Raw genomic sequence first — 27,301 nt, forward strand, 5'->3', positions numbered from 1 at the left:
ACTGGTTCTCTTTTTGGTGACTTTTATTAGTTATCCTCTTGCTCTTTATAAAAAAAATTCTGAATTCTCCTTGTTCTTGCTTGCCAATATTTTTTCATGCCCTCTCTTTGCTTTCCTAATTTTCTTTTTAATTTCACCCTTGCTCTTTCTTACTACTGTATGTTTTTTGCAGTATGGAATTCTCAGAATCTGACATAAGCTTCCTTTTTGTACCTTATTTTACCCTGTATGCTCCTCGACATCCACGAGCTCTAGAATCCATCCAATCCTTTTTCCTTTAAGGAAATATTTGTTCTGAAACCTCGCTGCCTCCTCCTTGAATACCTTCCACTGCTCTGATATTGATTTAACTTCCAGTAGCTATTTCCAGTCCACTTTTGCTAAATCATATCTCAGCTTAGTAAAATTTGTCTTTCCCCAATTGGGAACCTTTGCTCATCATCTCTCTCCGTCCTTCTAGAACTACACTAAAACTTAACTGCATTATGATCACTACCAATATGCTCTTCCACTGATACTCCACCTGCCAAGCTTCATTCCTTAAAACTAATTCCAGAACTACCCCTTGTCTTTGTTGGGTTTTCTACGTGCTGGTTCAAAAAAAGTTCTCCGCAATACATTTTAAGAATTTTGCATCCTTTATGCCTTTTACACTGATTCTAACATGGTTAATATTAGAAGAGTTGAACTCCCCTAGTATTTCTGCCCTATTGTTGTTGCACTTCTCAGAAATCTACCTACGTATTTGATTTTCTATCTCCCTCAATGTTTGGTGGTGTATAACACACTCCCAGCAGTGTGATTGCTCATTTGATGATTCATTTAGCGTATCATCCTCCTCACAAATGTAATTGATTCTTTAACCAATATTGCCCCCAGCACCCCCACCAACCCAACACAATCCATTTCCATCCCCCTCTCTATCTCATGTGAAAACCCTGTAACTGGAAATGTTGAGTTACCATTCCTACACTTCTGTCAGCCACGGTTCAGGAAAATTGTGTTTTACCATCATTAAAACCACCTGCTTTCATCTCCATAGCCTAGCCTGACTTTGCTTCTACCTCAAATAAAATGGAAAATACAGGAAAAACTTAGCAGGTCTCTATTTCAGTTTCCCTTGTGCTCGCTGACCTACATTGTCTACTGGTTAAGCAATGCCTCAATTTTAAAATCATCCTTTTTTTTTCCAAGTTGCTGCATGGCCTCACCTCTACCTATATCTCTAAACTTCTTCAGCTCTTAAGTCTGCTTCTCTCCTCTGAAAATTCTGGCCTCTTCACCATTCCTGATTTAAATCACTCTACCTCTCCTTCCTTTGAGAGGCTATATAAAACCTTCTCTATTACCTTTGGTCTTCTGGTCTTTGGGATTTTGGCCCAATATCTCATTTTGTGGCTTGGTGTCAAATTTTGCTCCGAATTCCATCTGTTGAAGAGTCACTGCCACTATATTTGTTTCTTGCTTTGAATTGGCTGACTAAAATTGGCAAATCAACAACCAGGAGAAAAACCAAGACCTATAGAATTTTCACTTTAGGGTCACACCCCAAAATCAGGACCATTTTTGGGTCCTGACTCACTCCACATCAGCACCTGACTGTCAATGCAATTTTCAATGAGTTGACCAATTAGGGACTGTGGACACAGAGATGGAGCAGGAGCTGAACACAGCAGACCTAATTTGAAGGACTAATGACAGCCATTATTGTGGGTGAAGGATGGAAGAGGGATGAACAGCAGGCAAGCAGCAGGCAGGCTCCTGAGAAAGGGCAGACCCAGGATTTTTAGGTGCCTTCCTTCAAGTTCTTCTGGAGCCTGTGGCTGAATCGTGGAATATATTCCCAGCGAGCACTGGAGAAGATCTACCAGATGAAGCAGGCATGGCTGGAGGTGGCTCAGGAAGTTAGCAGCTGCAGAATTGTTGCCAAATGTGGGTTCAGTGCCACAAGGTCTTCAAAGACCCTCTGAGGGCTGGCAAGGTGAGTGCAACACGACAGCCTGATGACATGATTCCAGTTCTGTAGTGAGCAGCTTACCCACAAGCCTGAGGAAGCATAATGCCCTGTAGCAGTATTGAGCTGGTGGCAAACCTCACACCACAATTACTTTGTGGAGGGGGCAACACTGATGGAAGTCATGTGTGTAACCCAGTAGAAGTGGTGAAGGAAGGCAACATGGCCTTAACTCTCTTTCTCTTGAACTTATTGGAGAAATGAGCTCACAATTGAAAAGAAAGGGCTCATTCAGGAGGTGGAGTGTCCCATTTCACTGTTCTAAGACCCATGGAGGAGGAGAGCCTTGGCATTGCCAGGTTGGCAGCACATCAAGAAATTGGCGATAATGATTGGGAATCCATCCAAGATGGTAAAATAACCTGACCATCTCCAAGTGATGAGATTGGATGGAGTTCCCTCCTCCTTGGCTTCCTCCATTCCTATAAAATAAACTTGTAACAGCATGCTGTCTCCCTTCAGATACAGCTGAAGAAATAGACGATTTTTCCTGATCAGTTCATGTTTCCTGTAGAGCCAGTTGTAGAGGGGGAGCCAAGTCAGAAATGAGTGACATTGTTGTCGTCTTCAGCAGAGGAAGAAGCAACTGAGCCAGCACTGTCACATCACTCAATGCACTGTTCACCATTGAAAATACACTCACCTATGTGTGTCCTCACATGCATTTACAATGGTTGGCCAGAGTGAACAAAATGTCATGGAGGAGGTGAGGGAGGCAGAGGCAGCTGTGAGGAGTCACTCAGAATATGGAGGAAAAGCCCAAGCCTGCTCAGCTGGACAGGGATGCAGAGCTTCAGGGCATGTCTTCCTGGAGTAGCAGTGGCAGGTGTTGCCAAATGTCACCTTTCCCTGACGCAATGTATAATTATCAGCAGAGAACCAGAGGAGTCCTTCCATGATGTGTGCACCATATGTCTCAGGCATATGAGCGCATGAGTTTATTCATTGAAAGAATGACTAACCTGTTGGAGAGCCGCATGTGGCATCATGCTGAGTGGATGCAGGAACAGTGCACAAACAGGCACAAAATGTCATATTCTTTACTGCAGAGATGACCATTTGACCCATCGAGTCCATGCCAGCTCTCTGTGGAGCAATCCAGTCAGCCCCATTCCTCTGCTCTGTTCCCATAGCCCTGCAAGTTTTTTCCCTCGTGTCTGTCCAATTTCCTTTTTAAATCATTAATAGTCCCTGCTTTCACCACTCTCATTGCCAGCGAGTTGCAGGTCATTACCATTGGCTGTGTTAAAAAAGGTCTTCCTTACATCAATCCTGCATGTCTTGCCCAAAACCTTATACCTGTGTCCCTAGTCCTTGTACCATTAACTAATGGGAATGGTTTATCTTTGTCTACCTTAATTAAACCTTCCATAATCTTGTACACCACTATCAATCTTTGTTCCAAAGAGAACAACCCCATTTTCTTCAACCTAACCTTGTAGCTAAAATTCCTCATCCCTGGAATAATTCTGGTTAATCTACTCTCTACCTTCGCAAGGGGGAAATGGTGGCATCTTAGTAATGTCACTGGACTAGTAATCTGGAGACCCAGGCTAATGCTCTATCAGTGTTAGCAGCTATCACTTCAATGGTTAGCCTTTGTCCACTAGCAGCCATCCACATATTCTTTCCAGTGGCATGAACAGTTACAGCACTTGTGATTACCTAAGGATGAAGGACTCCAGCAGTAGGATCCCATGCATAGACCTGCAGGAATTGCTTCTGGTGGTCACACACCAGCTGAACGTTGAAGAAGTGCAATCCCTTCCTGTTCATGAATGCATTTGGTCGTTCTTCCAATATCTTAATGGCCACACGGGTGCAGTGGGCAACTCCTTGCAACTGAACGATGGAGGCAAATTCCACTGATTTCTCTGCCTTTATGGCCCCGTAAGTGGTGAACTCAGTGTAATCCAAAGCCTCCTCAAACAGGGATCTGTCATCTCCCATTATAGTGTGATGGGCAGCCGATCATGAAATGCCAGTCAGGTCTGCTACCACCCCTCTTAAGGATTCAGTGCCACTGTCACTTTGATGGCTGGTAACAGGGTATGCCAATGCAACTGGCGAGGAATTAGGTGACCCTCCACTAGTGCACACAACTGTGCTACCATCTGCCTAGATCGTTGCATCCTTAAGCGACAATGATATTCTGTCAGATTCAGGAAGCTCATTCATCATTGGTATACTCTATGTGGAGGTTACCACCCTCATTCCCTTCTTGTTCCTTCTCCATCACCTTTACATGCCTTAGGATCATTGGACTGTATTCACTGTGGGGGTGGCTGCTCCTCATCGGTGCTTGTTTCCAACTTTCAGTAACTCAGCTCCATGTCCACAGATGGCCCTTCCTTGCTTCCAGAAGCAGTGTCATGGAGTCTGGACCCCGCTGCTATGTCCCACTAAACTGTGTGAGGTCACCCCCCAACCCCCAATTAGTCCAATGCCTACAAAGCTAACTCTGCACACACAATATACATCGTGTGCCACTGTCGGACCAGCTCTTTGAGCCATTTCCCCTTATATGTTCCAACATTAAATGGACCTGCCTCTATGACTAGCTCCCTGCTGTAATCCACCTCCTGTTCAGAGACATGGTTGCAACTGTTTGTTCCCATGGCTCCATAGGAAAATCACTGTCTTCCCTTTGACAAGTTCTTAAGTGGCTCATTTGCATGCTGAATTGAGTAACTGCCAGAATATAAAAGCAAAATACTGCAGATGCTGGAAATCGGAAACAAAAACAAAAATAGCTGGAAAAACTCAGCAGGTCTGACAGCATCTGCAGAGAGGAAGACAGTTAACGTTTCGAATCAGAATGACTCTTCATCAGAACTCCATGAGTAACTGCCATGTTTGGGTGAGTTGCCAATATACAGGTCCCATCACCTCTCCCAAAATCACTGGGAGGCAGGATAGTGTTGGAAAGCCAGCATGCTATTCAGGGACATAAAATTACGGCCTCACCCACCTCTGGTTCTGCCTCTGCAACCAAAGGAAAATTCAACCCTGTGTTTAACTCGTAAAATAACAACTAACTGACTTGCAATTTGTATATTACAAGGATGTAACATGACTAAGCACAATTTTTGTTGTTATAAGCAATGAGGGTTCAAGTGGTTTATAAATCCACCCCTTTCCCAGGATTTTATCATTCACTTGGAAGTATGTCATGGGAAAATTAATAGTAATGTACTGCAGTATTCCAATGCTATTTTGAAATGTGGTGTCATGTTTTTTATTGCATCATACATGCTGTATTATGAATTTTTAAAACAACTTTTCTTTCCCTACAGTTCCCATAGAACCTTTGCTATGCAAGTTTGCAGATGGTGGTCAGAAAAAGCGACAAAATCAGAACAAATATGTGCAGAATGGTCGAGCGTGGCATCGAGAGGGCGAGGTGAGACTTGTAAGTCTCAACCAATCAACCTTTGATTCCTCCCCTGCTTTTGTAAATCCTTGCAAACTATGGCCTCATCTCTAACATCATTTTCCTCTCAAGTCCTTGAACATATTTTTGCCTCCTAAATAGTTATTCACACTATCCTCCTCCAACTCCTCTCCACTGCTGTCCAGCTGGGTGGGCCTACACTCAAAAATTACATTCTTATCTATTCAATCATAGTCAAAGGAATATTTGCAATGACTTCTCTTCCCATTCTTGCGCAGTTATCTCTGCTATACCACAAGAATCTATCTTTCATCCCTCCTATTTCTCATTCATATGCTGCCATTTAGTTACATCATCAAAAACATGTCGGGTTCCACATGTACGCTAATGACACCCATCTCCAACAAACCACCACCTCTCTTGACTCCTCCATACACTATTTTTTTTTCATTCTTTCACAGGATGTGGGTGTTACTGGCTAGGCCAGCATTTTTATTACCTGTCCCTAAGTGCCCTTGAGAAGGTGGTGGTGAGCTGCAGCCTTGAACTGCTGCACTCCATGTGATGTAGCTTCACCCACAGTACTGTTAGGAGGGGAGTTCCAGTTTGCTGGACTGCTTATCCGGCAACCAATACTGGATGAGCAGAAATTTCCCCCAGTTAAGTATTGTGAAGACCAAAGCCATTGCCTTTGGTGTCCACCACAATCTTTGCAAATGAGCTGCTGATTCCATCCCTCTCCCTGGAAGCTGTGTGTGGTTGTACCAGGCTGTTCACAACCTTGTCATATTTGGTCTCTGGATCAGCTTCTGACCACTTACTTGTGCTATCACTAAGATTGTCTTATTTCCATTTCTGCATGTCACCTGTCCCTGCCTCAGCTCATCTGATGCTGAAATCTTTAACCATGTTTGTTAACGCTAGACTTGAGCATTATCTCCCCCCCACCCCCCCCGCCAAACAACTTGAGGTCATCCAAAACATTGCTGTCCATGTCCTAATTTGTACCAAGTCCTGTTCATCTATGAGCCCTATGCTCACTGACCTACATTGGTTCCCGCTTAAGCAATGCCTTGATCTTAAAATTTTTCTTTTTTTTCAGATCCCTCCATGGCCTCGCCCTTCCTGTAACCTCCTACAGCTCCACAAACCTCCAAGATATCTGCACTATTCTAATTCTGGTTCCTGGAGCATCCCCGATTTTAATCGCTTCAATGTTGGTAGTTTTGCCTTCAGTTCCCTTGGCCCTAAGCTCTGGAATTCCTTTCCTAAACCTCTCTGTTTCCCTACCTCTGTGAGATGCTTCTTAAAAGCTGATGAGCAAACTTTGTTATCTGCCCTTGTGTGTCTCTGTGAAGCACCTTGGGGCATTTCATTATGTTAAAGGCACTGTATAAAAGCAAGTTGTTATCCTTTCCATGAACTTGAAGCCTGCCCGTGGAAATAATATTTTAAGCAAATAGTTAAACTATAGATCTTAAGACCTTGTGTGCATATTATTCAAAGAAGATACTTTGCAATATTTCCACTCTTAGTTGAGTAGCTCATCTGCAAAGTCCAGATGAGAAGAACCCATTAATAAACAACAGCACCACCTAGATGGTACTCTTCTTCTTGTGTTCTCTGCCAGAAGGCAGGTCCTTGGCAGTTATTCGCCAAACCACATTAAAGTGCCATGACTTTTTTTTACTCCGGTTGGGGCAAGAAGGCAGGCCCCAAGTCTACCTCAGTCTGAGTAGTGATTGAACCCTGTGCTATTGACATTAATCTGATCCACACCCTAGCCGCCTAGTCAACTGAGGTAACCAGCCTTCCCTAGAGAGTATACTGTCTTCAAACATAATTCATTCAAGACTGTCCTGTCCAAGAAATGCAATGGTTTTATTTTTTTCCACATGGACAAAAGTTGTTCTTGTCAATTTCAAAAGATATTTTGTATAAGTAACAGTCAACACCACAAAAATGTTCAGTGTTGTAATTGCAAAATATGTAAAAGGGCTTTACTTTGTTCTTCGCAATTTTTTAGGATAATGGATATTTCTAAAATACAATATTATCAATATACAGAAAGTTAACAGGAATTGGAAACTAACATGAACTGATAGAATATAAGGCTGGCAATAACATAGGATAAGAGCTGGCCATTCACCCCTTTGAGCTTGTTTCATCATTTAGTTATATCATGGTTGATCTATATCTCAATTCCATGTAGACACTTTGGCTCTGGAACCTTTAATTCCTTGCCTAAGAAAAAGCTATCAGCCTCAGTTTTGAAATTTTCAATTGACCTAGCCTGAAGTTTTTTTGGGAATATGAATGTCCCAGATTTTATAGACTCGAGGAATTGTTAAATAACAAAAGGAGCCCATTCAGCCACACATGCCTGTGCCCATGCCCACTCTCTGCAAGAGCAACTCAGCCAGTCCCACTCCCCCACCTTTCCCCCATAGGTCAGAATTTTTAGCTCGTTGGGTGGGCGGGCACCCGACCAAGGGTAAAATGATGCACAATGACATCGGGCGAGCTTCCCGACATCATCATGCACTCACGCGATATTCCGATCAGCGGGCATGCGCTGGGAGTAGGCAGTGTGCCCGCCAACAATTAAAAGGCCAATTAAGGCCATTAAAGTTATAATTGAAAGAAATTTTTCACTGCCCGTCCAACCTTACGGTTGGCAGGCAGGCAAAAAGGCCAAGGGGCCTTTGCATTTTTTAGGAAACTTCATCCATAGGTGGGATGAGGTTTCCAACAGCAAATAAAAATGTTAACATTTCATTTATAACATATCCCTGCTCATATGATAGAGTCACATGAGGGGACATGTTTGATAACATTTTTAAAACCTTTACTTTAAATGTTTTAAGCTTTTCATCTCTCTAAGGCAGCTCTGTGCCTCGGGGAGCTTTTCCAGTGTACATCCGCCCGCATGCGTGAACTTGTGCCTTGCCCTCCATCCACCCCCCATACAGGCAGCGCTGAGTGCTGCCCGGGCGTGACTCATGATGGGCGGGCCTTAATTGGCCCACCAGCGTGAAATCGCGGTCCGGCCCCGATCACAGACGGTGGTTGACTTTACAACAGCCCCCACCCAGCCAACCCGAATAAGTCTTTTTTTCTATTCAGGTTATTATCCAATCCCTTTTGTTTGAATCTGGCTCCACCACACTTGGGCAATGCTTTCTGGATCCCTGCAGTTACTGCACAAAAAGATTTTTCCTCTTGGCACCTTTTGATTCTTTGCCATTCACCATCTGTTTCCTCTCGTTCTCCCTATCTGCTCTGTCAAATCCTTCATCATTTTGAAAACCTCTGTCAAATCTTCCCTCGACCTTTTTTTGAAGGATACCAGCTCTAGCTTCTCCAATCTTTCCAAGTAACTGAGGTCCCTCATCCCTGGAACCATTCCCATAAATTTTATCTGCACCCTTTCTAATGCCTTCGCATCCTTCCTAAAATGTGGAGCCCAGTATTGGACACACTGCTCCAGTTGAGGCCAAAGCAGTGTTTTATAAAGGTTCACCATACATTCCTTGCTTCTGTTCTCTGTGCTTTTATTTATAAAGTCTAGGATCCCATATACCTCACTAACTGCTTTCTCAACCTGCCCTGTCACCTTCACAATCTGTGCACCTATCCTCCAGGTCCCTCTGTTACTGCACCCTTTTAGAATTGTGTCCTTCATTTTCTGTTGTGCCTTGTCATTCTATCAAAATACACATTTCTTTGCATTGCATTTCTCCGCCGTATGTCCACAAATTACACCAGACTGTCTATGTCCTCTTGAAATTTATCACTACCCTCCTCACAGTTCACAATTACATTACTTCCAAGTTTTGTGTCATCCGCAAATTTTGAAATTGTGCCCTGCGCATACACATGAAGGTCATTAATATAGATCAAGAAAAGCAATGGTCACAATACTGACCCCTGGGAAACCTCACTATATGACTTCCTCCAGTTCAAAGAAAACACCATTGTACTCTGTTTTTTGTCACTCAGCAACATCATATTCCACTACCCTTTGTGTGAAGTAGTGCTTGCTGACATCACGCCTGGCTTTAATTTTAAGGTTATTGCCCCTTGTTCTGGACCACCCCCACCAGAGGAAATACTTTCTATCTACACTATCAATTCCTTCAACCATCTTAGCCAGCACGATTAGATCATCTTTGCTCAATAGAGTAGTCAAACCTAGTCTATGGAACCTGTCCTCCATGATTCAACCCTTCTAGCCCTTGTTTCTTTCCGTTGAATCTGCTGCATTCCCTCCAAGGCGAGGATATCATTCCTGAGGGACAGTGCCAAAAACTGAATGTGGTACTCCATAAGGGTTCTGGCTAGAGGTTTATATAACTGACTGTACCCCTTTGTATTTTATTGCAGTAAGTTCTAGCGACTAATTGAAAGTTCCACAACACTGTGCATTATTATTGTAAACTTGAAGTCAAGCCAGCAGCAATCACCTGTTTAATGGCTGTTGATGTTTTTTATCTGAGAGTAGAAGCTTTGTGAGACTTGAATGTTGTGCACTATCCATAGCATGCACACTCATGCCATCAGAATTCCAACCACTTGACGTAGGTCTGTTGAATTGGACCAGCATACAAGAAGTGGCTATTTAGCAGATTTACAGGGATGGTCATTTTTAAACATTTGGACTAATGTTCAAAATTAATTCTTTGTTTCTCTGTATGGTGGCAAGAGCACCATAAAGGGTAAAAACCTTTAAATAGTAGTAGTAAATCTGGTTTAATATTACTTTATCACGCAATCTGGAATAGCTGAATCTTGTCATGTTAACTCAATATAGACACTATTGGGCATAGAATTGAAGGTGACACTGATTCTTTTTCCAGGCGGGTATGACCCTCACGTATGATCCCAGCGCTATGCAAAATGGGTAAGTAGCAAAATTGATTTTATTTATGCAGTATATGCTCAGTTGCAACAATGTACCATTAACATTGTTGTTTTTTTAATGAAAAACTCGTTTTCAGAGGCTTCTATTTTATAATCTTGATGTATTAAATATCAAGAGTGAAGTGACTGACTGATCTCTGTTGTTTGCTGTCTGTTTTTAGATTTTATTCAACGCCATACAGTATTGCAACAAATAGAATGATTGCTCAGACATCTCTTACACCATATATTGCATCTCCTGTTTCAACATATCAGGTTAGTATTCAGACAGTTCATATTAATTTCAATTATTTTACGGGAATGTTGATTATAAATCTGCAAGAATGAAATGTAAGTTGCAAAGTGTAAAACATGATTGAGTAATCATTACTCTACATAACAAGTCACTATTTTAAAGTAAATTTTTTTGTGTAAAGTGCTTTGAGACATTTTAGCATTGTAACATAGAAACATAGAAAATAGGAGCAGGAATAGGCCATTTGAGCCTTGTCCACCATTCATTATGATCATGGCTGATCATCCAACTCAACAGCCTGCTCCCGCTTTCTCCCCATATCCTTTGCTCCTTTTCACCCCAAGAACGATATCTAACTCCTTCTTGAAAACATACAAGGTTTTGGCCTCAATTACTTTCTGTGGTAGCGAATTCCACAGACTCACCACTCTCTGGGTGAAGACGTTTCTCCTCATCTCAGTCCTAAATGGTCTACCCTGTATCCTCAGACTGTGACCCCTGGTTCTGGACTCCCCCAGCATCGAGAACATCCTTCCTGCATCCACCCTGTCTAGTCTTGTTAGAATTTTATAGGTTTCTATGAGATCCCCCCTCATTCTTCTGAACTCCAGCGAATTAACAACTCAATTTCTCCTCATATGTCAGTCCCGCCATCTCAGGAATCAGTCTGGTAAACCTTCACTGCACTCCCTCTATAGCAAGAACATCCATCCTCAGATAAGGAGACCAAAACTACACACAATATTCCAGGAGTAGCCTCACCAAGGCCCTGTATAATTGCAGTAAGACATCCCTGCTCCTGTACTCAAATCCTCTCGCTATGAAGACCAACATACCATTTGCCGCCTTCACCACTTGCTGCACCTGCATTCTTACCTTCAGCGACTGGTGTACGAGGATACCCAGGTCTTGTTGCACATTCCCCTCTCTCAATTTATAGCCATTCGGATAATAACCTGCCATCCTGTTTTTGCTACCAAAGTGAATAACCTCACATTTATCCACATTATACTGCATCTGCCATGCATTTGCCCACTCACTCAACTTGTCCAAATCACACTGAATGAAGTATCTCTGCACCCACCTCACAGCTCACCCTCCCTCCCAGCTTTGTGTCATCTGCAAATTTGGAGATATTACATTTAGTTCCCTCATCTAAATCATTAGTATATATTGTGAATAGCTGGGGTCTCAGCACCGATCCCTGCAGTACCCCACTCGTCACTGCCTACCATTCGGAAAAAGACCCGTTTATTACTACTCTTTGTTTCCTGTCTTTCAGCCAGTTTTCTATCCATCTCAATACACTACCCCCAGTCCCATGCGCTTTAATTTTACACGCCAATCTCTTATGTGGGACTTTGTCGAAAGCCTTCTGAAAGTCCAAATAAACCACATCCACTGGCTCCCCCTCATCAACTCTATGAGTTACATCCTTGAAAATTTCCAGTAGATTTGTCAAGCTTGATTTCCCTTTTGTAAATCTATGCTGACTCTGCCCGATTCTGCCACTGTTTTCCAAGTTCTCAGTTTAAATATTTTATAATGGACTCTATAATTTTCCCCACTACCGACGTCAGGCTGACTGGTCTATAATTCCCTGTTTTCTTTCTACCTCCCTTTTTAAATAGTGAGGTTACAATCTGTAGGAACTGTTCCAGAGTCCATAGAATCTCGGAAGATGACCACCAATGCATCCACTATTTCTAGGGCCAATTTCTTAAGTACTCGGGGATGTAGATTATCAGGCCCCGGGGATTTATCGGCCTTCAATCCCATCAATTTCTCTAATACCATTTCCCTACTAATACTGATTTCTTTCAGTTCCTCCCTCTCACTAAACCCTGTGTTCCCCAACATTTCTGGTATGTTATTTGTGTCCTCTTTTGTGAAGACAGAACCAAAGTATGTATTTAGTTGGTCAGCCATTTCTTTGTTCTCCATTATAATTTCCCCTGTTTCTGACTATAAGGGACCTACGTTTGTCTTCACCAATCTTTTTCTCTTCACATATCAATAGAAACTTTTACAGTCAGCGTTTATGTTCCCTGTTCGCTTACTCTCGTACTCTATTTTCCCCATCTTAATCAATCCCTTGATCCTCCTTTGCTGAATTCTAAACTGCTCCCAATCCTCAGGGCTGTTGATTTTTTCTGGCCAATTTGTATGCCTCTTCCTTGGATTTAATACTATTTCCCTTGTAAGTCATGGTTTGGACATCTTTCCTATTTTACTTTTGCGTCAGACAGGAATAAACAATCGTTGCAGTTCACCCATGCACTCTTTGAATGTTTGCCATTGCCTATCCACCGTCATCCCTTTAAGTAACATTTCCCAATCATCATAACCAACTCGCGCCTCATACCATCGAACTTTCCTTTATTAAGATTCAGAACCCTAGTCTCAGAATCAACTACGTCACTCTCCATCTTGATTAAGAATTCTATCATATTATGGTCATTCATCCCCAAGGATGACTAGATTGCTAATTATTCCTTTCTCATTACACATTACCCAGCCTAGGATGGCCTGTTCTTTCTAGTTGGTTCCTCAACATACTGGTCCACAAAACCATCCTGCATGCACTCCAGGAATTCCTCCTCTACGGTATTGTTACTAATTTGATTTGCCCAATCTATATGCAGATTCAAGTCACCCGTAATTACAGATATTCCTTAATTGCATGCATCTCTAATTTCCTGTTTAATGCCATTCTCAACATCACCGCTAGAGTTGGGGGTCTATATACAAGCCCCGCTAATGTTTTTTGCCCCTTAGTGTTTCTCAGCTGTACGCATACAGATTCCACATCGTCAGAGCTAATAGCTTTCCTCACTATTGCGTTAATTTCCTCTTTAACCAGCAATGCAACTCCACCGCCTCTTCCTTTTTGTCTGTCCTTACTACCCCTAGATGTTCAGCTCCCATCCCTGGTCACCCTGCAGCCATGTCTCCGGAATCCTGACCATATCATACCTGTTTACATCTATGTGCGTGGTTAACTCATCCACTTTATTGCGAATGCTCCTCGCATTAAGGCACAAAGCCTTAAGGTTTGCCTTTTTAACATTACTTGTCCCATACCCACTATTTTTCGCTGAGACCCTGTTTGATTCTTGCCCATGATTTCTCTGCCTATCACTTTTCTTATTCTCCTTTCTGTCTTTTGATCTTGTCCTTGATTCCCCCTCCTCTGACTCCTTGCATAGGTTCCATCCCCCTACCATTTTAGTTTAAATCCTTCCCAACCACTCTAGCAAATATTCCCCCTGAGTGACCTCATACCTCGCTGAAGGTAAGCATGCAGATGCAGCAGGTGGTAAAGAAGGCAAATGGTATGTTGGCCTTCATAGCGAGAGAATTCAAGTGCAGGAGCAGGGATGTCCCGCTGCAATTATACAAGGCCTTGGTGAGACTACACCTGGAATATTGTGTGCAGTTTTGGTCTCCTTATCTGAGGAAGGATGCTCTTGCTATAGAGGGAGTGCAGCGAAGGTTTACCAGACTGATTCCTGGGTGTTGCGGGACTGACATATGAGGAGAGATTGAGTCGGTTAGGATTATATTTGTTGGAGTTCAGAAGAATGAGGGGGGATCTCATAGAAACCTATAAAATTCTAACAAGACTAGACAGAGTAGATGCAGGAAGGATGTTCCCGATGGTGGGAGAGTCCAGAACCAGGGGTCACAGTCTGAGGATATGGGCTAGACCATTTATGACTGAGATGAGGAGAAATTTCTTCACCCAAAGAGTGAGCCTGTGGAATAGTTGAGGCCAAAACATTGTATGTTTCCAAGAAGGAGTTAAATATAGCTCTTGGGGCGAAAGGGATCAAAGTACATGGGGAGAAAGCGGGAGCAGGCTGTTGAGTTGGATGATCAGCCATGATCATAAGAATGGCGGAGCAGGCTTAAAGGGCTGAATGGCCTACTCCTGCTCCTATTTTCTATGTTTCTATGACATCAGTCCTGGTCCTGCCCAGGTGTAACCGGTCCAGTTTGCACTGGTCCCACCTCCCCAGATCTGGTCCCAATATCCCAGGAATCTGAAACCCTGCCCCTCACACCATTTCTTCAGCCATGTATTCATCTGATATATCCTGCTATTTCTACTTTGACTAACACGTGGCACTGGTAGTAATCCTGAGACCACTACCTTTTGAGGTCCTACTTTTCAACGTCCTTCCTAACTCCCTATATTCTGCTTTTAGGACCTCATCCCTATTTTTAACCAATGTTGTTTGTACCAATGTGTACCACGACCACTGGCTGTTCACCCTCCCCCTTCAGAATATCCTGTAGCCGCTATCTATGATGAAAGGGGGTATCTTATGAGGAAACATATAAAATCATCAGGGGATTTGACAGGGTGGATGCTGAAAGGATGTTTCCCCTTGTGGGAGAGACCAGAACTGGGAAACACAGTTTAAAAATAAGGGGTCTTCCACTTAAGATGGAGATGATGAGAAAGTTTCTCTCTTGAGGATTGTGAACTCTCTTCCTGGATACCAGAGGAGGCAGGATCATTGAATATTTTTAAGGCAGAGTTAAATAGATTATTGATTAACAAGGGAGTCAAAGGTTATCAGGAGTCGGCGGGATGTGGAGTTGAGGCCTCAATCAGATCAGCCATGACCTTATTGAATGGTGGAGCAGGCTTGAGGGGCCAAGTGGCCTACTCCTGCTCCTAATTCATTTTTTTAATTCATTCATGGGATATGGGCTTCACTAGCTGGGCCAGCATTTATTGCCCATCTCTAGTTGCCCTTGAGAAAGTGGTGGTGAGCTGCCTTCTTGAGCTGCTGCAGTCCATGTGGCGTAGGTACACCCACAGTGCTGTTAGGAAGGGAGTTCCAGGATTTTGACCCAGCAACAGTGAAAGAATGGCGATATACTTCCAGGTCAGGATGGTGAGTGGCTTGGAGGAGAGCTTCCAGTTGGTGGTGTTCCATCTATCTGCTGCCTTGTCATTCTAGGTGGTAGTGGTCATGGGTTTGGAAGGTGTTTGTATGTTCTGACTTTTTAACCTACTTGCTATTCATTAATAAATAATTCTAGAATATTGATATTTACGTTAGTGCACGTTTTGAAATGTGGATTTATGTTATCAGGCATTTTTCCCACATCCTGTTAATGATGGGCCCTAACATCCATATAACATAGCAGTATTGTTTGTCAAGGACTGAGGATTGTTTGCCTTTTTGCTTGATGTAATTTGATGAACTCTTAAAATTGTGTTGCAGGTGCAAAGTACTTCCTGGATGCCACACCAACCTTATCTTATGCAGCATGCTGTAAGTTGGCTATCTTTTGCACAAAGGTTTAATCTCCACCTGGTATGGAATAATAGATTAGATTGGCAAATCATCTATTTCACTCACACTATTTTTCAGGGTATTTGGCAAACTTTTTTGTAAACGTGACTTTAATGCTGCTGCACATGAATGAATCTTGTTCATGAACAGTTACTGCAATGGCACATTTTCAACTTTGCAATTCCTCCCCTAATGGCAGGAGAAAGATCTGCTCAGGTCAACTTTGCCGCAAGGCAATTCCTGGTCAATGCAAATGTGTTAAAAAGTCGACCTTCCCAAGACCAGACACAAAAATACATGGGGCAGAACTTTCCAGTTGGTGTGCAGGGGCGGGCCTGACACGCCGACATGTAAAATGACACGCGATGATGTCAGGTGTGCGTCCCAACATCATCGCGCTCAGTAGCGATGTTTCGTTCAGCGGGCACACGCTGCAGTTGGCTGTGCACCTGCCGACATGTAAACGTCCTATTAAGACCATTAAGGATCCAATTAAAGCTATTCTAAATGCTGCCCATCCAACCTTAATTTGGTGGGCAGGTGAAAAGGCCAAGCGGCCTTCACAGTTTTTAGGAAACTTCATCCACAATGCTGCAGTAGACGATAGAAAACTATTTTTGTTCATGGCATATCTATAACTCATGACAGTAGTATGTCTTGCAGATGGTTAAGCAGAAATGGTGCAACCAGTGCTTTTCTAATTCTCTTAAATATCATAATTGGCACTTGCTTACTAAAATAGCTCTTTAAATTAAACTAAATTTTTTAATCACCCTTTTGTACACTTTTAGTACTAATCATGAATTTGCATCCTCTTAATACCTTTTCAGCAATTATCCACTCAAACATTTTTGAAACTGAGAATATTTCAATTAGATCTCCTTTGAACCAACATTCTTATTGAATACAGCCTTATTTTATCATCCTAACTTGCCGCTCATCATGGTATCTTCCAAGTGAATTTACATTTTATTTTTACTTTGAGGTGCCCAAAATTGCACACAGTATTCCCATAGTAACCTAATCAATGTATTAACACATCCATCATCACTTCCTTGGCTCTCTGTATAAAACCCAGAATTCATTTGGTTTTTTTTATTCATTTTTCCATTTTGAAGATCTATGGGCGGGATCTTCACCCCCCTTATTTGGGGGGTTGTATGGGAGTGGACGCAAGCAGATGGATGTCTAATCGGCACCGGCGATTGGGGGCATGCCACCATTTTACATGGCGGGCCAGTTAAGGCCCGCCCAGCGTGATGTCCGCCAGGAAGTGCTATGCTCTCCCTTTGCGGGGGTGGGGGGGGGGGGGGGGGCAGAATTCCCTGAGCCTGGAGTGCACTCTTTCGCGCATGCATGTGAAAGATCGCACAGATCTCCCTGAGGCAAAGTGCTGCCTCAGGGAGATTGGCTCAGGTTTGAAAGTTTGATTGAAGATGAGAAAAAAAAATACTGACATGCCCACACATGTGCCACTGTCACATGAGCTGGGATATGTCAATTTCTTTTTCTTACACATTTCAGAAAAATTTTAATACCCTCATGAAACCTCATCCCGCCCATGGATGAGGTTTCATGTTTCTTCAGAAGCCTGCCTGGGCTCCCGGCCTGCCCGCCATCCTTAAGATTGGATGGGCAGGCCCATTGATTACCTCAATTACTTTATTAATGGCCTTAAGTGGCAGTTGACAGGTTGGCGTCTGCCGACCTGAAAATGTAAATGATGAGGGTGACATCAGGACACCTGCCTGACGTGACCCCGTGTCATTTTACACGTTAGCAAGCGGGCCCACCCCTCCCCCCCCGCTTTCCAACCAGAAGATGCAGCCCTATATTTCCTTATACTTAAATCTCAGTTCTTCCACTTCATTTGAGAGTTTGATAGTTTCCATTTTCTTCTTTTTCCCAAAATTTACTACTTCATATTTATAAGCACTTACCCATTCATCTGACATGTATTATGTCTGTCCATATTCCTCTTAGTTTTCCATTCCCACTTTGACATTGCAAGAAAAAAATTGGTATTCATTTCTTTTTGCTGTTTGTTTATTCTCTACAGTAAAATTGCTGCCTTTAAGCCTTGGGGTCTACATCTCCTTCCTTAACAATTCTTTTATTTTTGATGTGCTTATAAAAGCTTTTGGTATCATCCTCAGTCCTTGGCTGAAATATTTTCGCTTAATTCTTCCAATCTCACTTTTTGTTTCAGTTCTATGCTTGTCATATATCTCTTTCTTGAACTTAATTTTTGGTCTAAGCTTCTTATGAAATTTTTGTTGTAAATCCTTCATGTCTGCTTTAGTCTATACATTTTGCATTTTATTCTTAAATATTTCACACTGTTTTATCTTCCACCTTCATAATATTGCTTCTCTCTGCCCTGCCTCAGCCCATCAGCTGCTTAAACAGTTATCCATGCCATTGTTAACTTTAGTCTTGACTATTCCTGGCTTACATCCTATCTTTCACCCTCGGTAAACTTGAACTCTGCTAAAAGCCTGATGCCCATATCCTGACTTGCAGCAAGTCTTAGTTCTCCCATCAACCCTGCGTTCACTGACCAACATTAGTTCCTGGTCCAGCAACCTTAGATTTTATATTTTCATCCTCGCTATTGCCTCGCCACTCTGTATCTCTGTAATCTCCTCCGGCCCTACAATTCTACAAGAATTCTGTGTTCCTCCAATTGACCTGTTTGCATTCTCAATTTCTTTTGCCCCCTCCATTGATAGCTGTGCTTTTAGCAGTCTAAGCCCCTGCCATTAGAATCCCTTCTTTGAAATACTCTACCTCTCTATCTATCCTTCTTCCTACATTTCCTCCCTTAAAGCACTTCATAAAACCTACCTCTTTGGTTGAGATTTTGGTCATCTTCCCTAATATCCCCTTATGTGGCTCAGTACCAGACTTTGCCTGCTAACATTCCTGCGAAGCACCCTGGGACATTTTTTGATGTTAAAGACACTGTTTGTATTTTAATGAGATGTACCAAATCATTTACTCTTTCCCTTTTGCAGTTAAAGAAAAACACAGTTCAAGGCATATTTTGCCACGGTCTTGCTGTCATTTTTCTGGGATTTGGGGCAGATTTTTATTTGTTCTACATGTTGTATGCTAATTAACAAAGCCAGTACTGCACAGGGTGCACTGGACCTACATAAATAACAGACAAGCAAAACAAAAATTGGCATTGCGTATGATAGAGTTGAAGATGACTGAATTGAAGACATATCTGAGGATCAGCAGAACATTTATTCATGTACATCAATCTGAGCATATGTCAAATTTTTAAAAGTAGTTCTTTCCGAAGCAACACTTGCTCTTTCCATATGAAATTAAATTAGTCAGCAAACTGCTCACGTTTATTTCAAACTCACTAGCTAAATCAGCTTCTTTTCAGCCATATTTGCTTTTCATGGTGAATGATTTAAAAATGTTCTGCTATAGTAATAAAATCACTTTGTACTGTGGAGAGAATTATATAATCAGGCTGGTAGTGACCTAATGAATTCTTATTTCTGCAAATTCAGCATTTCAGAAAGCCGCAGCCTATAAATCATTTAATATTAGCATTAGTATCAGAGGAGGTAAATTTAACCTATGTCATACTAGCCATATACAAAATAAATTTCCTTTGTAGTACAGAACTTGAATATTGCTTGGAAAAAAGAAATGCTGTCAAAGCTTTTCACCCTGCAGTTGACAGATGCAAGAATTCCAAATTTCAAAGGGAGCAACAATTTATACTGCATGAGAACAAGGCATTACTTGGTCGGCAAGTTGACTCTGGTCGAGGAGTTGCCATGGAGAATGCACCAGGGAACTACGGTCCCCCAACCTTTTGTTTAATTCAAAAAAAGGCGCAGTGCCTGGACATGTTCCTTTTATCTATAGAGGACAGGTTCCTGCTTATTAATGTATGTAACTTCTAATAAGTATAAGTGAGCCACATTGCAAGCCTAACTGATAATCTTAAATTGGCTGTTAGTGTAATTCTTGGCACATTGTTCAGCAAGTGCTGTCAATCGTGGAATCTCATCTAATGTTACATATTATGTTATCAGTTTTCCAAGCACAGGCTGGTTGAGTATGCTCATTACTCTGCCTATTGTGAACAACAGAAGGGACGTACTGTTTAATAGGATCTGCCAATCGTTGGGATGTACAACCTACATACCTGGCATCGTACTGGCATTGAAATTCATGTACCACATTACTTATTTGTGTGGTAGGCAGAACATCTTTTTCGTTTGATGGCAGCATCCTGTCAGTGGAAAATACCACTTGTGTTGCTACTGCTGGCTTCTCTTGTTGCTCAGATTTTTGAGACATCTTACCCTTCCAGGGTAAACTGTTGTTCCCTTTGAAATTTGGCATTCTTGCATCTGTCCTGATGAGTCCAAGACAAAAAGCTTCAACAGCATGTCTCTTTTTTCAGCAATACTAAATTTCCTTTCTTCATTTCGAGGAATATAAACTTTACATTTCAACAGTTAACAGATCCTGCCCTTCAAACAAATTGTCTATGTCTATTTGTAAACTTACAGTTATAGCTAATCAAATATTTGTATTTTCAAGCATAATTTTGAGTATCAAATAATTTGGCAGGTCTTGTGCTTTAATCTATTGTAGTTGGAGTAAAAAATTTGAGTTAAAGTGGGTATGTTCACGCAAAAGATTTATATGAGCAATAACATTTTAGAATTAGAAAGAGCACCACGTTGCTGACCTTATACACGTTTTTTGTTAGAGAAATTATCGGCTGGATTTTACAGGCCATCCATGAGCAGGAAAGCAAGCGGGTGAACCAGTAAAATAGGGTGTCATGACAGCCTGCCCATTCACCCTGTCCTCACTGCACTTATATGAGCCAAGAGGGAGATGTCAGGTGGACCACCCACCCATGGCCCATTTGAGGCCCTTAAGTGAGCAATTAATGTCCATTTTAGACCCTGATCCTGCTGGCACCTAGTTTTAATGGGCAGCTAGAGAGGCTTGTACCCAACATGCAGCCCGACAGGTTTGACCCTGGAGCTGCTGGCTAGTGAAAGTGGGGAAGGGTACCTTCTTAACAAAAACAGAATTACCTGGAAAAACTCAGCAGGTCTGGCAGCATCGGCGGAGAAGAAAAGAGTTGATGTTTCAAGTCCTCATGACCCTGGCTTACCTGCCAGCCACTGGTACGTTCCCAGACTTGCCTGGGTTCCGGGAATCTATTGTTGCTCTGTCTTTTGGGCCTCCTACTGTACCGGCAGTAGCCACCCCCAGGTGGCGCTGCTGGTACTGTAGAGATGCCAGTCTCTGGCCAGCAGCTGTATGAGCTAGGACTTCCTCCTGGAGAGGGACAGAAGTCGTGTCTCATAATAATTGGCAGAAAAATTTAAATGGGGCATGTGGATTCTCCTCCGACATTTACAACAGGGTGTGGGAAGCCCATCGCCAGTTTATAATCTCATCCTATATATTTGTACAAAAGTTACTAATGTATTTGAACCACTACCAGCTGCTCCCACTTAATTCTGACTCCTCTGATAGCACAGAAATTTTTAAAATTACTCTAACCATTTTTGATTTATGTTTAGTAATTATGAACATACTCATTTTTAACTCAAATCCTTTAACCCAGCTGTAGTAGACTAATGGGTATGATGTTCCAACTTACAGGTACAGCTTCCTTATCAGCTGTTCACTTGTATACTTGCAGTTCCAGTTATCATCCTGGAGAGACTCTCTTTGCTCTCACTCTCTTACAAAAACACAAGAAATTGGAGTGAGAGTGACCATATGGCACATCAAACGAGCTCCGCCCTTCAGTGCAATCATGGCTGATCTTGGGCTTCAACTCCACGTTCCCACCTGCTCCCCTTGTCCCTCGATTCCCTGAAAGACCAAAAATCTGTCTATCCCAGCCTTAAATTCAATGATGGAGTATCCCAACCCTCTGAGGTAGAGATTTCCAAAGATTCGGCAACATTTCAGTCAAGTAATTTCTCCTCATCTCAGTCCTAAATGATTGGCCCCTTATCCTGAGATTAAATTTTAGATTCACCAACCAGCAGAAACAATCTCGGTGTCAATCCTATCAAGCCCCTTCAGAATTTTGTAGTTTTCAATGAGATTGTCTCTTATTCCTGTAGACTCCAGAGAAAATAAGCCCAATTTACTCAGCCTCTCATCAGAGGACAACGCCCTCATCCCAGGGACCAATTTAGTGAACAAATCTTCAATGGCTCTACCAGGAAGTAGCTGTAATACTCATGACAAACCAGGCTACAGGAGAGGTGGTGGGGGTTGCGATTCCTTCTGTGGCTACTCAGTATAATAAAACTGAAGAATTTTCTTTTTTTTCTCTTTGTATTTTGTCTCCACATTTTTGCTACCTATCTGAGAATATTGAGGCTTGCCACTTCAAATTCTATTGAATATATATGCTGGTGGTGTAATATTCTATTTAGTGAACGCATCTTCCTAACGCATACCATTTCTAAACGTTTTTGTCGTTATACCTTTATTATGAGTAACATTCTCACGATGATAATAATAGTGTGGATGCAAAGGGTAATAGTGCCCTTTGTAAATAAACAAAGTAGTGGGAAACAGCTTTGTCTCTATGATCATTCCTCTGGTGATTTGCCGTTATGCACAGATGCCAAGCAGAAGCTAGATTATTTAGCCAAAAGGAATAATTGCAAAGACTGCTCTCAATCCCCTTTTTAGCAATCAACTCAAGGTCATCAACACAAGAGATGACTTACTTACCTTCAATTTCAGCAGTGGCATTGCTTTATTTTCATTTCTGAAGTCTTCATATAAATATGTTATCAAACTGGTGACATGACAATATAGCTTCTCTGCTAACTGTAAATTTCCTACATGAAATAATTTTGAGTGTCTGAATCCATTTCCTGATGACACAGCCCACAGGATAAAATGCTATAATGGGTACTGGAAGACTGCAAATTGTTATTCATGTGTGATATGCAGATGGCTAGCATAGGAATGCAAATGTCACAAATGTACTGTCTTGAGATTGGGTTTGAGAGAGAATCAGGCCATGCCATGAGCACAAAAACAATAATGATAAAGAGGCACCAAAAGCTCTTAATGATAACTAATTTCAAGAACACAAAATTTCAACAGTTTTTATTATACTTTCTCCACTTAGATCAGGTAGGGTGAAATGATTAGTAGGCATACTTCATTGTCAACGTTAGTGATACGACATGATGAATTACTCTATGTAAGATGGCCCAGAACTGGAATCTGTACGCAGGAGTTCTCGTTTGGGTTGAGACCCTAACTTAAGTTCCCCTACTTGGAAGTTTGGAACCAATATCTCTATTAGTCACCGCAAAATACATGACCAGTTGTTTAGTCACTTGTGTCATACTTGTAGTATCTATTGGAATTACTGTTGTGATAATCAAACCAAAAACCATTTTCCTCAATGCATTGTTTTTCTCTTTTATTCAGGGAGCAGTAATGTCGCCATCTATGGATCATCCTATGCCAATGCAGCCTACATCAATGATCAGCCCGCTGACGCAGCAAATGAGTCACCTCTCATTAGGCAACACAGGAACGGTACATAATGTTCCAGATCAGGGTCATTCAAGTTATTAACCTCTATTTCCCTAAAGGAAGTTTATCTTAGAAGAAACATGCATTGTACAGAAATAACTCACTATCCAAAGCTGCAAAGTGGATATTACCTTCTTCACCATTTTAGTAACCATGACAGCTCTTTATCCTTTTCATCCCAGTTGCTTGTTCTTTCTACAATTCCTTTAATGTCCTAACTTACCAAGTAAGCATCTTAAGATAAGTTTCAAATGATTCTCCCTCTTTACTTTTATGGGACACTGCAATTCTCATGCATCCTTTGACTGAAGATCATTTTCTGAATTTACTTTGAATGTAATTAATTTGAATTTTAAGATTATTTACCCCTTCCTGGTTTCTCTTATTGGAAAGAAAAGTTGTTCCCTATGTACTTTACCAGCTCCTTTGTTATGTGAAATTTCACAGTTAGATCGTTTCTTAATGTTCCCCTATCTAGGAAATATATTTCAATTTATCCACCCACAAAATTTTTTTTTTAATTCTTTCATGGAATGTGGGCATTGCTGCTAGGCCAGCATTTGTTGCTCATCCGTAATTGACCTTGAGAAGGAGGTGGTGAGCTGCCTTCTTGACCCACTGGAGTCCATATGGTGTAGGTACGCCAACAGTGCTGTTAGGAAGGGAGTTCCAGGATTTTGATTTGGCGACAGTGAAGGGATAGTGATAAATCTCTGATTCAGGATGGTGTATGGCTTGGAGAAGTATTCAATCACACTCCTTACTTGTGCCTTGTAGATGGATACATTTTGGGGAGTCAGGAAGCACCGCAGAATTCCCAGCCTCTGACCTGCTCTTGTAGTCACAATATTTATATGGCTGATCCAGTTCAGTCTCTGATCAATGGTAACTCCAGGGATGCTGATAGTGGGGTAAAAATAGAAAATGCTGGAAAAAAACTCAACAGTTCTGGCAGCATCTGTGGAAAGAGCAACAGAGTTAACGTTTTGAGTCCGTATGACTCTTGTTCAGAGCTAAAGAGAAGTAGAAATGTGATGGATTTTATACTGTTTAGAGGGAATGGAGCAGATAGAGCAAAATAGATCAGGAATAGGTAGGAGATAGCAAGAAATTTGACAAAGATGTTATGGACAAAGGAAGTGTTAATGGTAGTGTTAAAGACTAAAGGAGGTGCTGATAGTGCATAAAGGTAAGATAGCAGAATATTTTAATAGCAGAACAATGGTCAGTGCTCTGAAAGCAAAACATAAAAACAAGTGACAAATGGCTGTGTTGTTGAACTCAATGTTAAGTCCGGAAGGCTGTAAAGTGCCTGATCAGAAGGTGAGGTACTGTTCCTCCAGTTTGCATTGGGGCTCCATTGGAACATTGCAGCAGGCCAAGGACGGACATGTGGGCATGAGAGCAAGATAGTGTGTTGAAATGACAAGCAACAGAGAGGTCTGGATCAAGCTTGCAGACTGAGCGAAGATTTTCGCAAAGCGGTCACTCAGTTTGCGTTTAGCCTCCCTTTTCTCCAACCCCCACCCCACATACACAGCCATTTGTCACATGTTTTTAAGATTTGCTTTCAAGGAGCGCTGGCCCTTGTTCTGCTATTAACGCATTTTGTTATCTTACCTTTATGCCACAATCAGCACCTCATTTAGTCTTTAACACTACCATTTACACTCCCTTTGTCCTGTGTCCATCTTTGTCAAACTTCTCCTTAGCTCCCACCTATTCCTGACCTTCTATGTTGCTCCACCTGCTCCACCCCCTCTTAAGTAGTATAAAATCAATTTCTACCTCTCTTTAGCTCTGAAGAAGTCATACAAACGTGAAATGTTAACTTTGTTTCTCTCTCCACAGATGCTGCCAGACCTGCTGAGCTTTTTTCCAGCATTTTCTGTTTTTATTTCAGATTTCCAGCATCCACAGTATTTTGCTTTTATGTTGATAATGGGATATTGAGCGACGATAATGCCATTGAATTTCGAGGTGAGATAATTAGATTCTCTCTTATTGGAGATAGTCATTGCCTGGCATTTAAGTGGCAAGTGACATTCACATCACACATCAGCACGAGCCTGAATGTTGTCCAGATCTTGCTGCATATGAATACGTATGGCTTCAGTATCTGAAGAGTTGCAAATGATACTGAACATTGTGCAATCATCAGCAGGCATCCCCATTTCTGATGTTATTATGGAAGGAAGGTAATTGATGAAGCAGCTGAAGATGGTTGGACCTAGGACACTACCCTAAGAAACTCTTGAAGTGATGTCCTAGGACTGAGATGATTGGGCTCTAATAACCACAAGCAGCTTTCTTTGTGCTAGATATGACTCCAACCAGTGGAGAGTTTTCTCTGATTCCCATTGATTTCAATTTTTCCAGGGCTCCTTGATGCCCCACTCAGTTAAGTGCTGCCTTGATACCAAGGACAGTTATCTCACTTCATCTCTGGAATTCAGCCCTTTTGTCCATACTTGGACCAAGGCTGTAATGAGGTCTGTAATCAGGGCTGAGTGGCCCTGGCAGAACCGAAACTGAGTGAGCAGGTTATTGTTGTGTAAATGCTGCTTGATACCACTGTTAATGATACTTTCTATCACTTTCCCGATGATGGAGAGGAGGCTGATGGGGCCATAATTGGTTGAATTGGATTTGTCCTACTTTTTGTAGACAGGACATGCCTGGGCAACTTTCCACATTGTTGGGTAGACGTCAATGTTGCAGCTGTACTGGAACAGCCTGGCTAGGAACATGACTAATTTTGGAGCACAAGTTTTCAAGACTATTGCTAGAATGTTGTCTGGGCCCATAGCCTTTGTAGTATCCAGTGCTTTCAACCATTCCTTGATATCACAAGGGGTGAACTGAATTGGCTGAAGATTGTCATCTGATATGCAGGGGGCCTCTGGAGGAAGCCAAGATGGCTCATCCATATTTGGTTGAAGATGGTTACAAATGCTTCAGCCTTGTCTTTCACACTGGTGTGCTGCGCTTCCTAATCATTGAGGATAGGGATATTTGTGGACCTGCTTCCGCCTGTTAATTGTTTAATTGTCCACCACTGTTCATGACTGGATGAGACAGGACAGCAGAGCTTAGATCTGATCTGTTGCTTGTGGGATTGCTTATCTCAATCTATCGCATACTACTTCCACTGTTTGGCATGCAAGTAGCCCTGTGTACTAGCTTCACCAGGCTGACATCTCTATTTAGGTATGCCTGGTGCTGCTCCTGTTTTCACAACTCAGAAGTTCTTTCGATATCACCCAATCTGATGAGCAACTGCCTAACTTCAAGTTACCATGCTGTTTCCAGTGAAAGCTCAGCCATTTTGGATGTGGGATGGTAAATTGTGCAGCAAAAAACCAGACCTGTGGACTTGAGTACAGCCCTCAATAGCTGCAGTGCAGTTTAGGATGCTGCACATCTGCTGAATGGGTGTTCATTTCATGCTAGTCTACAGGAGGATTTTCCAAACTCTACAGTGCTGACCCTGAAACTACTGAATGGCTGAAGTGTGTATAATGTCCACCTAGGACCCTTTGACATATTTTGGTAATTTAGACATTTTTACCTTTTAATTTATCTTCCTACCTAATAGTTTGCATTTGGAAAAAAATCAAACATTTATCCTATCACTTGCACATTTTCAAATAAAATAATAACAACTACTCTCATCTAAGTCAGGAGGTCATCTGGTGAAACCCATTGCAGGATTTGAGCATGGTAATCGGTTTGTTTTTTTCAAATAATCAAGTAATTTGTAAAATTTGTCACTAAACAGATTCTACCATTTTTTCCTGCTCATGACCACTAAGCTACAGTTGCTCTTGTGTCCCCTT

The 27,301-nt window shown here is 42.0% G+C and overlaps 1 protein-coding gene across 8 annotated transcripts in view; it reads left to right on the forward strand.

Moving 5' to 3' along the window:
- Positions 1-27,301, forward strand: part of LOC121284762 (RNA-binding motif, single-stranded-interacting protein 1-like) — a 293,402-nt gene that overhangs the window by 254,046 nt on the left and 12,055 nt on the right. For 5 of the 8 annotated variants that reach the window (XM_041200341.1, XM_041200345.1, XM_041200343.1 and 2 more), the window contains 6 exons: positions 5,311-5,426; positions 6,511-6,624; positions 10,268-10,311; positions 10,493-10,586; positions 15,810-15,860; positions 23,355-23,465. In XM_041200341.1, the coding sequence (XP_041056275.1) occupies positions 5,311-5,426; positions 6,511-6,624; positions 10,268-10,311; positions 10,493-10,586; positions 15,810-15,860; positions 23,355-23,465 (530 nt within the window). The remainder of the gene's footprint in view (positions 1-5,310; positions 5,427-6,510; positions 6,625-10,267; positions 10,312-10,492; positions 10,587-15,809; positions 15,861-23,354; positions 23,466-27,301) is intronic. The other 3 variants (XM_041200342.1, XM_041200347.1, XM_041200348.1) reach the window with 3 other exon arrangements.

The sequence above is a fragment of the Carcharodon carcharias genome, chromosome 12, assembly GCF_017639515.1.
Source record: "Carcharodon carcharias isolate sCarCar2 chromosome 12, sCarCar2.pri, whole genome shotgun sequence".
Classification (NCBI taxonomy): Eukaryota; Metazoa; Chordata; class Chondrichthyes; order Lamniformes; family Lamnidae; genus Carcharodon; species Carcharodon carcharias.